The following is a 14807-nucleotide window of genomic DNA, read 5'->3' as shown; positions in this document are numbered from 1 at the left end:
TGTCATACATTCCATATACCCACCATTCTTTGGGTGAACGTTTCCCTCTCTCCTTAAATCTATGCCTCAAGTGTTAAGTTCCCCTACCCTGGGAAAAAGGCTATGACAATTTACCTCAAGACTCAGCCTACCTGGCCTCCCTTTCTCTCTCATTCTAAGCAGCGCCAGGCGACACCAATGTTGACTTTTTGTCTGCCTCGCTGCAGATAGAAGGCAACTTTGTGTAATATTGCATGTTCTACTCTTACTTGACAATAAAAGAATCTTGAATCACACCTGTCATTCCTGGTAACATTCTTGTAAACCTTTTCTGTACTCTTTCCAACTTAATTATGCCTTTCCTTTAGCTGGGAGGACTAGAATGGCACTAAGTGTGGTCTTACTGAGTCTTTCCACTCTGAAATCTCCGCCCTTCTTCCGAGGAAGGGATGTGCCTGGGAGTCGTGAAGGGAAGGTGGGAACAGTATTTCAATATAGATTTTTTTCCTTGCTTTGTGGTTATATTGGAAAGAAAGCACATGCAACCCTTGGTTTTACAGAATTTTGGATGTGGAACATTAACTTTGTGGTTGACCTCTTCTCCTTTCCACAAAAGCACCACCAAACACCTGGGATTGAAATCAGCTTGGAACCATTCCGTACCTGCGTTCGTTCACCCAGTATTTGCTCTGCATGCTGTAATCACACAAACAATGGGAAGAATGATTAAACGATTGGAAATGTTTTGAGTGCAACATTTTTAGGTGACAACAGAAAAAAGGTCCTGTTTCTGAATGGTGTACTGACCATGAAGTGAAAAAACAATGCAGAAGAAACTCAGCAGGTCAGACAGTGCACTTTACATAACCAATGTTTTGGGTTTGAGCCCTTCATCAAGGTATGAAAAATGCAAACCATAAAGCATGAGAGCAGCAGGGATTACAGATGGCGAGCAGCGAGAGAGAATCCCACTTAACTCTCCTTGGAAAACAAAGGAGAATGTCTTCAGGAAAGGCATCCCTCGAAGAAAATTCTCAGAGTTTTGCAGTAAAAAGCAGTAAGACACAAAAGTCAGCGGATGCCGTGAATGAAGTAGAAACTCAGTAGGTTAAGCAGTGTACTTTTTTTAAAATTAAAAAGCTCTGTCACAGGCCAATTCAGCCCTTCAAGTCTGTGCTGCCCAATTTACACCCCACACCTTGGTACACTTTTGGAGGGTGGGAGGAAACCGGAGCCCCTGGGGTAAAGTCACACAGACACATGGAGAATATACAAACTCCTTACAGACAGCGCGGGATTCGGACCCAGGCCCAGTCCTGATTGCTGGCGCTGGAAAGGCATTGTGCTAACCATTACGCCCAGCAGCCCACGCTTATATAGCAATTGATAAAGATACATAACCAATGTTTTAGGCTTGAACCCTTCATCAAGCTATGAGCAAAATATAGGCCATGTACTGAACGTGGAGATAACCGCCGGTACACAGAACAAGCCCCACCTGCTCTTTATCAGTTTTGGGTACGTTTTAACCAGGAAATCCGATATGTTTCTTTGGGTGAGATTCTGTAGGATTTCAGTTGATCTCTGGACTCTCTGAAACAGAGAAGGCAACTTATTTTGCATCAAGGGGCTAGAATTTGCTCTAACTTTTAATAGCAAAATACTGTAGCACACAAAACTAGCTGTGATGTTCATCTCTTTCAGTTTGACATTGCCAAAGTTATCCTCAAATCAGATATTACTGTATCTACCTTTCTCAGCTCTGTCTGATCCTACCAACAATAAATTCTACATGCATTTGCAGACACACACATATTCAAACATTAGATTATTTTACACAAGTTAATTTTTCAAATATAATCATCAGACTTCAATGCAAGGAGAGCATCAATAAGACAAAGTAATGACACTACACAGACACCAATAGGCACAGATTGATACACATTCAACCCTCACAGGCAGTCCATTGGGGTAAAGGATGAAAACTTTCCATTCTAGATCTGTGTTCTGAGGAGTCTAGATGGATCGTGAGTTTGAGAGGGAGTTCACTCCTTCTGCTGCTCCTCAGAAAAGGATTTTTGTTATCTGATTGCTCCTTGTCCATCTGAAGTGCCTCTGGTCCACGAGTCCAGGGGTGAACAGGAGACCATTAGATAGCTTGGACTGAAGTCTGTGTGGCTGCAGTAGCTGTGGAGGCACTGGAGGTGAATCCATGGGCACTCAGTGACTCTGAAGGGACGCTATTTTGCTTCTCTTTCTCTGACTGTAAGGTGCGCCGGTCAGGCAATTTCAGCTGACGACAAATCTTTGTCTGTCTGATGGCAGACTAAAGCAAATTTTGTATAATATTACACATTTTTTTTGCAAAAAGAATCTTGAATTTTGAACACCTTTTAGTCTGTAGGTTCAGTAATCTCATGTTGTGATGGAGCTTGATCATTGAAGGGAACATTACAGCATAATGAGCCTTCAGCTCACAATGTATGTAAACCTACTCCACAACAACCTAACTCTTCCCTCTCTCACACCCACAACCCTCGATTTTTCTTACATCCATGTATGTATCTCAGAGTCTTTTAAATGTCCCTATTGCATTGGCCTCCACCATCAGTCCCCAGCAATGCATTTGCAGACACCACCTTTCTCCGAGTAAAGACTTCCTTTTGACATCACCCCTCAACTTTTCTCCACCCACTGTAAACAGTTGTCTTCTGAATATTTGGCAGGATAAAGTGCTGGCTGTCCACCTTATCTAGGAGCCTCATAAATTTGTACTCTTCTTCTGGAATCAAGAATTTGTTCAGAGTGTTTGAACAATGTGGCCGGCCAGTTAGAGCATGTATGGGAGTGGATGTGGATGTTGGCTCGCTCAACCTGTTAGTGGATCTGGAGAATCTTTACAGAGATAGTGGTGGGGGTACCTGCCCAGTGCTTTGAGGAAACTTCTATGAGTAATTTCAATAGTATCTTGGCTGAGGGGTTTCCATTTTCCCGTATTAATCACATATCCCTTGATTTCCTTAATATCTAAAACCAATGGGTCTTTGAATATACTGAGTAACTGACCCACCACAGTCTCTCAGGTAGAGAAAACTAAGGATTTACCATCTCTGACTGAAAAAAAATACTTCTCATCCCCACCCAGGAAGACCGAGCTGCCTCACACTGGACAACTAGCCAGAACAGATGTCAACGCTAAATCTACCCTGCCATGTGTTGCCAGAATTGTCTCTGTTTCAGTGGGATCACCTCACATTCTTCTCAAACCAAGGGAACATGGGCCCTCTTCATGTACACATCCCTGCACACAATACTTCAGATTTCATCTCACCCTATATCATGGGAACAAGTTGTCTCTGCTGCACCGGTCTACAATAAAAATTAACTCATCAATTGCTCTCTTCTTTGGTTGATGTATCTGCATGTTGACATCAGGAAATTCACCCACAAGACCATTTTAATTCCCCATTCCACTCCTCCTCTGGTTTTTCTGTCTGCAGTTCCTGCACTGTTACACAAGGCTCATTATAGATTTGAGGAACAGCACTTATACTTAGATACTTCACAGGCTTGTGGACCCAACATTAAAATCTCTAGTAACTTATTCTTTTATCAGAACTGGCCCAGAGTCATTTTTCTTTTTATTCTAGCCTGCTGGTCATGTCCCTGTGGAGGTACACCACTGGCCTACTGCATGGGGCAACCTCTGAACCTGCAGAAGAGCATGGGGACAAGGCAACACCTGGTCGGATGTCAATCACCCTCCGGGATATATGCCTGAGCTGGCCCTTCAAAGTTACTCTCAGAGCTCACAGCAGTACAATCACACAGCTGGTTCTGTGGAGTTTTATGTCAAATAAAGCCTGTTGCACAGTCTTTTGGTTTTGTGTGTTTACTTCTGACTGACAGCGCACAATAGTCTTGCTATTTTAGCAACACATACCCCACAAAGTGCTTCTAACTCATTTGGTCACGCCCTTTCAAAAGGATTATCTTGGTTCTAAACGTCCCCCTTTCTCTGCTACTGAAAGCTAACTGGCTCTCTCACTTTCCTAGTTCTGATGAAGGGTCCTCGATCCAAAATATTAATCAGAATCAGAATTTATTGTCAGGAACATGTCACGAAATCTATTTGTTCTGCGGCAGCATCACAGGGCAAGTATTTGCTAAGAATTAAAATGTGTCCATTGGTGGAGGCGAAGAAGCTGCTGATGTGCCGGTAGGTGCTTGTCTTCAGGCTCCTGTACCTCCTTCCTGATGGCAGCAGCAAGAAAAAGGCATGACTTGATTGGTGATGGCCCTTGAGGATAGAGGCTGCTTTCTTAAGACACTGCCTCTTGGAGGTGTCCTCAATGGAGTGAAGATTGGTGTCCATGATATTACTGACCAAGTAAATAACTCTCTGGAGATTTTTTCCTGGAACCACCAAACCAGACAGTGATGCAACCAGTCAGAATGCTTTCCACGGTACGAGAGACTTTGGTGACGTACTAAATCTCCTCAAACTCCTCATGAAGTATAGTCGTTGGGTAGAATTTCTTCTGAACTTTCTTTTTCCACAGATAGTGCCTGACCTACTGAGCATTTTTTTTTAAATTTTTCAGTCTTCCACCATCTGTAAGCCTTTGATTTTATTTTCAAGGGAACCCTGGCCCCTCTGTCCAATGGCCATCAAGTATTCACTGTTGAAAAAAATATCCTCTACTTATATTTTTCCCCTGGCAAAGTGGATGATCTTGCATTTTCCCCATTAAATTAAAACTCCCATGTCCTTGCCCATTCACTTCACCAGGCTATATCCTGTTAAAGACTTTCAACATCGTTTTCACAGTTCTGTCTGTCTCTTCAGTGTACATGATAGTATGACCGGCCTGCCTGGTGGACCATGAGCTCAGTCCTGTGTTTGAGGTCTTTATCTTGGAACACTTTTCTCCAAACTGTCAAAGGTTATGCTGTAGACAGTGAATTTCTCCATCAGCAGCTTCCTTGATATGTGAATTGATCCACTTTTTCCTGGATCTCTTGTTATGAGCCCAGAGGACCCACAAACCCAGCAGCAATAGACATTCACCAAGACAAATAGTTACTTAAACAAAAGTTGTTTTTAATTATCTTTAAAAATGAAAACAGAATCACTCTTTAACTTATCACTATTAATTTAACTAATTTAACTTACCCCCTTCTAATTCTAAGCGCACGTGTATGTAAGGTATGTGTAAGTTTAGAAAAGTTCTTTGATTCACAGTACAATCTCACTTCTCATTCCTCCAAGTTCACTAGTTGCAGGCAATTCTTACACTGTGCACAGAATTTAACATTTATGAAGTTCACCAGGCTTTGGTGCTTGAAAGGAAAATGGTTACCGCTCAGGAAGGTTCTTGTCAGTTTTCAGAGAGAGATTTGTTGTTCGCTGGACACACAACTGATTCCTTGTAACCAGCCACTTCAGTGTCTTGCCGAAGAAACTTGCCCCATCAGGGTTTTCCAGATGAGTTCCTTTTTGTTTCTCTTATTTCAAGTGAAACATTAGGCAGCAAGTCCTCTCCTCTTGTATGAACCACAAGAGCTTTGACCAGGCTGAACTAAGCACTCACAATCCGTCTTCCAAATGGGGTTTTTCCACAAGATTGCCAGCTTGTCCTGTTCCAGTCCCAGCTGCTGCTGTTGACTGTAAAATTGCAGAACTGAACTCTCTCTCTCTCTCAGAAAAAGCCTGTCTTACTCTCTCTGCTTGCAAAACCATATGACCCTCTTAGAACAGCAAGTTCCACTCCAGACACCCTGCAGCTCCGACGATATCTTTCACCTGTGACCTACACTAAAATCCCTTCCCCAATTTATCTCCCAAAAATACTCCTCTGTCACACTTTTCATGGACCTTCATTGTCAGGACGCTGTATAGCAAAGGCAAATTGGTAAAGACCCTCTCTTGGGAGACGTTAAGTATACACCTTTGTACATCTCAGTGACTGAATTCAAGTCATCTCGGTCAGTCTCTGAATGTATGGGATGTACTGCAGCTCAAAGACTGGGATTAATGTGAATTTGGTCTTGCAATGCTGGTTGACACAGGTTGGGTCTCCATAGAAATCACCTACTATCTGATGGTGTCCAAGATATGATCTTAACCACAACAAACCCAATCACAGTGGGTGATTGCTGCAAAGCAGAGAAGATGGCATCATTACCTTCACTACACTTTGATCAATCTTTCTTGCCACAATGCTGTGCCCCATTTCAAATAAACTTTGAGCATAGAGGTAATCTAGAGGTATCTGCATATGAAAACAGAGACACACACACACACACACATAAGCAACAGACATACATGTACACACACACACACACACACACACACACACACACACACACACACACACACACACACACACACACACACACACACACACACACACACACACACACATTCTTAGAGTAGGTAGTGAATACCTGTGATGGAGGAAGGCCACCGGCTGCTGGGGGGCAGTCAGGAAGCATAACAAGCCGACCTCTGGTGCTGCACTGGCATGGTGGGGAAGGGTTGTTGATGGAATAGAATGGGGATTTCAGCAGGTTGACAATAGTGAGGTCATGTTGCAGAATTTCCCAGTCAGTAGAACGGTTACTGCAGGGGTAGCCCCTGTTTTAAAATAACACAAGTCTTGTTGGAAGATTAACAATGAATGTGAAAGCTGGATTTCCCATTAATATGCACATAACATTACATTAAATATAGAACTAACTTTGAATCACGAGATTAGAAAGACAATTCCAACCTCAGCTCAAGTGAACAAGCTGCAATGTGAAAACAAAGAACATAACAGTGGACAACAAATTTTTCCAAAGGTTTGCTCCCTGTGGAAAAAAAATGGGGATTATGACAGACAACTTCAAGCTGAACACAAAGATAATTTCAGATTTGCTGAATCACATAGGAAGTTGGAGAAACATTAAATTAACTTATAGTGACTTTAACACATTTAATCACATGATGCTGAGCCAAGCTCTCAGGGTGACTGCACATATTGCCCAGGGTTTGCCTTGGTCACCAATTTTGCAACCGAAGTAGAGTTCATGGACTTTCTTCATCAGTGCAGTCATGCTGTGTCTTTGAGGCTTAAGAAATATAACAGAATGTATCGCAGCTGTTCCAACATTAACAAGACATTTCTGCTGCATTGAATCTTCCTGAAGTCAATAAATGCTTTTGTCAACTACACTCACTAAGCTATTTCCTGAAGAACATGTTTAATCTATATCACAGCATCTGTATAAGTGAGCTGCTTTTATAGTCTGTCTGCACCTATCCTGACTAAACATGCCCAGGCCTAAGACAATCTTTGCAAAGCACTTGCACTGAGTGCATGCCCAGGCAAGGTTCAACTGACCAAAACAGCTTCACTTAAAATATGACGGCAACTCACCAAATAGATTAAGTCTAACCGTATGTGTTAGGAAAATTTTAAGGTGAAAATTCATGACCAGCAGCCAAAAATCCATAAAATACACCCGAAAGTGTTCAGGAAGAAAAATCGTTGTTGTCCAGTGTTAATCAATCTTACCTGATGGGGTTACCCTTCATACACCGAGTGCCAAATCCAGGCTTGTTCACAAGCACCTCTGTCAAGTGGGTCAGATTTTTATCAGATGGCCGTTCATTGCTGTTGAGGTGCAGGGAAAGAACACATTACTCGACATGTCTGTAATGACAATCACCTTTCTGACAACCACCTCTCAGTAACTTAATTTTGACATCATGCAGGAACACAATCTCTTTTGCTCCTCTTTCTCCTCATGTCAGGCAATGCTCACGGTGCCTCTTGAACTCTATCATGTCTATTGCATTTTTAAAATGCATTATTATGTGACGACAAAAGGAACCTTTCAACCTTTGACATAAAATGAATATTTTGAGCCAGAGGAATCCAGATGTGCATTCTGTACCTGGTTGACCTTAATATTCACTGAATGTCTGGTTTGTGTTTTCTACAGTGGATGGTTTACAAAGAGCTGCTTCGAATGCTCTTAGTTACAGACAGATAAATCCTTTGTCACAACACTGCTGTCCCCCAGATGTATTTTTCCTTTCAACTCCATTCTCCTGCCTTCTCCCCACAACCTCTAACACCCTTACTAATCAAGAACCTATTAAACTGTGCTTTAAATATACCCAAAGACTTGGCCTCCACAGCAGTCTAAGACAATGAATTCCTCAGATTCATAAGCCTCTGACTGAAGAAATTTATCATCTCTGATCCAAATGGATGACCTTTTAGTCTGCGGCAGCGCCCTCTGGTTCTAGACTCTCCCACTACTGGAAACATCCTTTCCACATCCACTCCATCCAGCCCTTTGAATAGTGAGATCGTTGAGATCGTCCCCTCATCCTTCCAAATTCTTGCGAGAACAGGCCCAGAGCCATCAAATGCTCCTTGTATATTATTGCTGTCATCCCCAGGATCATTCATATGAACCTCATCTGGACCCTATCCAACAGCACCATCCTTTCTTAGATTTGGGGCCCAAAACTGCTCACAATATTCCAAATATGATTTGACCAAGGTCTTGCAAAGCCTCAACTTTATATTCTTTTCCTCTGAGAATGAATGGTGACATTACATTTGTTTTCCTTACTACTGACTCAACCTGCAGCATGCCAACCTTCAGCGAATCCTGGTATTTGGGCTCCTAATTCTTTGACCTTCCACTTTCTGAATTACCTCCCCATTCAGAAGATGGTCTACTTCTTTATTCCTTCTATCGAAATGCATAACCATACACTTCCCTACGCTGTATTCCATCTGCCACTTCTTTTTTTCCCATTCTTCTAACCTGACCACCTATTTTCGCATCATCCCACAAATGCGGTCACAAAGCCATCAATCCCATCATCTAAATAACATCTACAGCATGAAAAGTAGCAGACCCAACAACAACCCCTGTGAAAAATCACTAACCACTGGCAGTCAGACAGAAAAGGCCCCCTTGATTCCCACTCTCTGTCTTCTATCAGTCAGCCAATCTTCTATCCATGGTCTATTTCCTGTAATACCATGTATCATCTAGAGCACCTTGAAAAAGGCCTTCTGAAAATCCAAGTAAAATAACATTCACTGCCTCTGTCTGAACTGCTTATTAATTTCCTTAAAGAATTCCAACAGATTTGTCAGGCAAGATCTTCCCTGAAGGAAGCCATGCTATTTTCCCCTTAAATACTCTCAAGCCACATCCTTAAAATTGGACCCCAGAATCTGGCAAACCACTGCAATTAGGCTAACCAGCCTATAATTTTCTGCCTTTCCAGCTTTTTAAAGAGTGAGGTGACATTTGCAATTTTCCAGTCCTCATTCCCAACTCTAACAATTACTGAAAGATCACGACCAAAGCATTCACAATCTCTTCAGCTCTTTCTTTCAGAACCCTGGTGTGTCGTCTGTCTGGTCCAGGTGACTTATCCTATATCAACTTCCCAAGTACCTCCTCCTCTCTCATAGTGACTACGCTCATTTCTCCCCCTGACTCTCTTGAATTTTTGGCACATCATTGATGTCTTCCTCATTAAAGACAGATGCAAAATTCTTATTCAGTTCATCTGACATTTCATTGTACCATGTGACCAACATTCCAGCATAATTTTCCAGTAGTCTGATAACCACTCCTGCCCCTCTGAAGAGATCTGAAAAATGTTTTGGGATCCTCTTTTCTGTTACTGGCTAGCTTATTTTTATGTTTGATGTTTTCTCCCTGTATTGATTTTCTTTGCTGGTTTCTGTTGGTTTTTAAAAGCTACCCAATCCTCCAGCTTCCCGCTAATTTTGGCAACATCCTCTGCCCCCTTTTTCTATTCAAGCTGCCTCTGAGCTCCCTTGTCAGCTGTGGTTACCTCAGCCTCCCTTTAGAATGGTATGAAATAAACCCACACTTTTCAAATTATTCCCAGAAACTCCTGCTTTTGCCTCTCTACCTTCTTCCCTGCTAGCGTCCCCCTCCCAAACAACTTTGGCCCGCTCATCTTTGGCCCGCTCAGTAATGTCCTTGGCACAATTAACAAGTTTGCACGCGACACCATGGTGCCATGGTGGTGTCATGGGCAGCGAAGAAGGTTGTTCGAGGTTGTAACTAGAATCAGATCAACTGGGAAAGTGAGCAAAGAAATTACAGCTGGAATTGAACTCAGGCAAAGGCAAAGTGATGTATATTTGCCAAGTTAAACTATGGCATCGCTTATACACTAAATGACAAGCTAGGCTGAGATTGTTTTCCCTAGAGTGAAGAAGGCTGTTTACATCCGGTACCGCACGGATGGCAGTCTCTTCAATCTGAGGCGCCTGAAAGCTCACACCAAGACACAAGAGCAACTTGTCCGTGAACTACTCTTTGCAGACGATGCCACTTTATTTGCACATACAGAGCCAGCTCTTCAGCGCTTGACGTCCTGTTTTGCGGAAACTGCCAAAATGTTTGGCCTGGATATCAGCCGGAAGAAAACTGAGGTCCTCCATCAGCCAGCTCCCCACCATGACTACCAACCCCCCCCCCCCCACATCTCCATCGGGCACACAAAACTCAAAACGGTCAACCAGTTTACCTATCTAGGCTGCACCATTTCATCGGATGCAAGGATCGACAATGAGATAGACAACAGACTCGCCAAGGCAAATAGCGCCTTTGGAAGACTACACAAAAGAGTCTGAAAAAACAACCAACTGAAAAGCCTCACAAAGATTAGCGTATACAGAGCCGTTGTCATACCCACACTCCTGTTCGGCTCCGAATCATGGGACCTCTACCGGCATCACCTACGGCTCCTAGAACGCTTCCACCAGCGTTGTCTAAGCTCTATCCTCAACATTCATTGGAGCAACTTCATCTCCAACATCGAAGTACTCGAGATGGCAGAGGCCGACAGCATCGAATCCATGCTGCTGAAGATCCAACTGCACTGGGTAGGTCACGTCTCCAGAATGGAGGACCATCGCCTTCCCAAGATCGTGTTATATGGCGAGCTCTCCACTGGCCACTGAGACAGAGGTGCACCAAAGAAGAGGTACAAGGACTACCTAAAGAAATCTCTTGGTGCCTGCCACATTGACCACCGCCAGTGGGCTGATATCGCCTCAAACCGTGCATCTTGGCGCCTCACAGTTCGGCAGGCAGCAACCTCCTTTGAGGAAGACCGCAGAGCCCACCTCACTGACAAAAGACAAAGGAGGAAAAACCCAACACCCAACCCCAACCAACCAATTTTCCCCTGCAACTGCTGCAACCGTGTCTGCCTGTCCCACATCGGACTTGTCAGCCACAAACGAGCCTGCAGCTGACGTGGACATTTACCCCTCCATAAATCTTCGTCCGTGAAGCCAAGCCAAAGAAGAAAGAAGAAGAAGGCTGAAGGGTGACCTCATTGAATTTTTAAAAATCATGCCTAGCTTGTTCTATCTCTTCCGCACCACATCGAGGGTTGAAAGGCCTGTGCTAGCTGTAACATTCTATAGATAAGACCATGGTCACAGTCTTTTTCCATGGTTGGGAGTCTAAAAATAGGGGGGACAGGTTTAAGGTGTGAGTGATGAGATTTAAAGGAGAACTGAGGGGCACCTTTTTAATACAGGGTTGGCGCGGCTAGTGTAGTGGAGAGCACAACGCTGTTATAGCACCAGTGACTCAGGTTTGAATCTTGCACTGTCTGTAAGGGGTTTGTTGATTCTGTCCATATTTGTGTAGTTTTCCTCTGCTTTCCTCCCACCCTCCAAAACATATAGGGTTTTGAATTGATGTATTTGGACAGCACGGTCTCGTGGTTTGTCTGTTGCTCTATGTAAAAGGGAGGGTGGTGGTTATGTGGCACAAATAACAAAAGGAAGTGGTTGAGGTGGTACAATTGCAGGTTTAAAATACATTTGGACTAGTTCATGGATAAGAAAGATTTAGAGGGATATTTTGTTGGTCTGTTTCTGTGTTACACAACTCTATAAATCTATATTCAGCTTTCAGTTTAAGATAATTAAATAGTGCACAATAATATTAAAATATAGATATATAACAATATATAAAATGTTGCAACACAATAAAAAATACAATTAAATATTCTATATTCTAATAAAATAGTGATATTGTGAAATTGTCAAAAGCAGCTGGACTTACCTGAAGAAGGTGTATTGTTTGCCATACATCCAGGGGTGGATTGTTAAACTTTTATACTCTCCAAATGGAGGAATTATAAGTGAGAAGAACAGAGCCAATAGCACAAAGTTCGCAGGTAGGAGAAACTACAAAAAGAAAAGAACTGTAATTTTGTGCAGAACGAACCCCAGAGATGGGGTGCAGCAAAATCGTAATTTGGCTTTACATCACTGAATCTGCCTTTAGCTCTTGGAGTCTTTATAACTTGTCAAATAACCACAAAATTAAACATGGACTGTATTATATATATGCAATATGTGTACAGGTTTGAAGGTGTGAGGGTGTCATATGGTTACAAATCGTTCTACGGATGTAGATCTTGATAATACTTCAAGAACTTTTTTTGTTTGTAAAAGCATTTTGAGATGTTTTGAAAGCATCTATATAAATGTAAATGTCTCTTTTTGCAAGTGGGACTGTTAATTACTTCTTGTGAATACCAAATGCACCGTGGGTGGTGATAGTTTGAAACTGCTTGGATTTCACGCAAAGCTGTTTATTATGGGGTCTTGGTTATGGGAAAGTAAACAATTCACTTCAATACACATCCCCCAAAACTGGATGCTGAATGGAGGACTCAGAAAATACTTAGCAGGCCAGGCAATACGTGTGGGAATAAAGATCATGGCGATCTGGTTTGCTGAATTAAGGAAATGATAAGACCATAAGACACAGGAGCAGAAATAATGTGTTCAGCCTATTGAGTCTGCCCCACCTTTTATTCATGAGATGATACATTTTCTCATTCAACCTCACTGTCTGGCCTTCTCCGCATAACCTTTAGTACCCTGGCTAATCAAAAATTTAGCAATCTCTGTCTTAAGTACACACAATGACTTGGTTTCAACAGTGACCTGTGGCAACAAATTCCACAAATTTACTGCATGCTGGCTAAAGAAATTCCAATACAACTCTGTTCTAAGTGGACACCTTTTAATCCTGAGGTCGTGCCTTCTTGTTCTAGACTCTCCCACCATGGGAAACATAATTTCTACATTTAATCTGTCCACGCTTTTCAACATTTGAAATATTTCAATGAGATCCTCCCTCATTCTCTAAATTCCAGCGAGTACAGGCCAAGAGCCATCAAGTGTTCCTCATATGATAACCCTTTCATTCCTGGGATCATCCTGGTGAACCTCCTTTGAACCTTCTCCAATGTCAGTATGTCAAAACGGCTCACAATACTCCATAAGAGGAAGTATTGACTAATACAGAGGTGGGAAACCCTTTAAAAAATTTTAAATTAGACTTACAGCACAGTAACAAGCCATTTTGACCCATGAGTCTGTGCTGCCCCAATTAACCTACACCACAATGGCCTGTTACCATGTTGTATGTGTAAATTAAAAATTAAAAAGTTAACCACCCCTGTACAATGGGTTTATTTGGCAAGGCTTGTTTAGAGTTGAATTGACTTTGGAATTGTACTTTCGAGGTGAACATGTGGGTTATTTCTTCTTCTGATTGTATGTGAAACACATTGCATAGTACGACAGTCAACCACACACAGACAAGGAAACCACAGCTTTGCTATTTGCTCTGCAACCAGTCCGATGACCTCCGCCAGATTAGGCTGGAGCTGGTATGCTGGAGGGAAATTCTTGCCTTGGGCTACACGAGGTGCATGGAAAATGAACAAGTTTAGACACTGGCAGGGAAAGTGCATTCCAGAATGGCAGCTGGGACAGGATTTGGAGTCGGGACAGGCAGGGCACCATGTGTCAGCTGGGGCTTTTTTAAGTGCTCAAACTTGAGAATGTTTTCGAGGGAGAACTTGGGGCAATACATTGCAAGGGTGTCAGGATGGGCCTGGAGCCAACTGGATTGTATTCAATCAAATAAACATCAATACACAACTTTATTAACATATAGTATATTTAAAAAACACCAGCTTAATTTGGGTGTGGTCTGATAGTTTCACTGTACCTGTGCCAGGAAATCCTTCTGACTGCGGGTTGCATGGTTGAACCGTTTGATGAACAATGCACAAAACTGCTGCTTTAGAAGCTCTGCACCTTTGATCTGCCTGGAACCCTTGCCATCATTTCCAGCCATTGACTGGATGCCGGTGGGCTCAGACGTTCCCCCAGCATCGGCTGAGTGCGGGCTCTCTGCTGCTGGCTGTCCGTCCGATTTTACCTCAGAGGCTGGCGGCTTTCTCATCACGTTTTGTGTGTTCTCCACAGCCTGGTTGCTGCCAGTACCCTCCTTGGCTGCAAAGAACATTCCAAGACAATCTTTCAATCCTTGTTCAGAGCATTGGAAGTAAAATATGATCCAATCATACCATATAAACCTAAGGCAGTCATCGATCTCAAAACTTAGTTTCTGGTCTACAAAATCATTCAACCTTGTCCTGTCTCCATAACCATTCTTACTCCCACTGCCTGCCTTCTGCACAACTCCCTTACTTGCTGTTCTTTTCCTGCTCCCACACTCTGTGGGAGAGCTTTCAGGCTTCATCCTGTCAGAAAAACTCCTTCCGTCTTCACCTTCCTTACATTCTGCTGATAGTTAAACGCACTGAAATTATCCCAGCTCCTCGCATCATGGATTTATTTTTACAGCAGAACCATGGGTCATACAGCATAGAAACAGTTCAACAAGGAAGTCTGTGGGTGCTGGGATTGAGGGCAAAACAC

General features: G+C 42.8%; 1 protein-coding gene across 2 annotated transcripts in view; it reads right to left on the bottom strand.

Annotated features, from left to right (window-relative positions):
* Nucleotides 1-14807, bottom strand: part of abca4b (ATP-binding cassette, sub-family A (ABC1), member 4b) — a 177857-nt gene that overhangs the window by 31395 nt on the left and 131655 nt on the right. For both annotated transcript variants that reach the window (XM_069939095.1, XM_069939094.1), the window contains 6 exons: nt 14092-14378; nt 12124-12248; nt 7542-7640; nt 6430-6619; nt 1478-1572; nt 643-675 (listed from right to left, as the gene is read on the bottom strand). In XM_069939095.1, coding sequence (XP_069795196.1) covers nt 643-675; nt 1478-1572; nt 6430-6619; nt 7542-7640; nt 12124-12248; nt 14092-14378 — 829 coding nt within the window. The remainder of the gene's footprint in view (nt 1-642; nt 676-1477; nt 1573-6429; nt 6620-7541; nt 7641-12123; nt 12249-14091; nt 14379-14807) is intronic.

Source organism: Narcine bancroftii, chromosome 5 (genome assembly GCF_036971445.1).
Source record: "Narcine bancroftii isolate sNarBan1 chromosome 5, sNarBan1.hap1, whole genome shotgun sequence".
Lineage (NCBI taxonomy): Eukaryota > Metazoa > Chordata > Chondrichthyes > Torpediniformes > Narcinidae > Narcine > Narcine bancroftii.
This window is presented reverse-complemented; position numbering and strand designations above follow the sequence as displayed.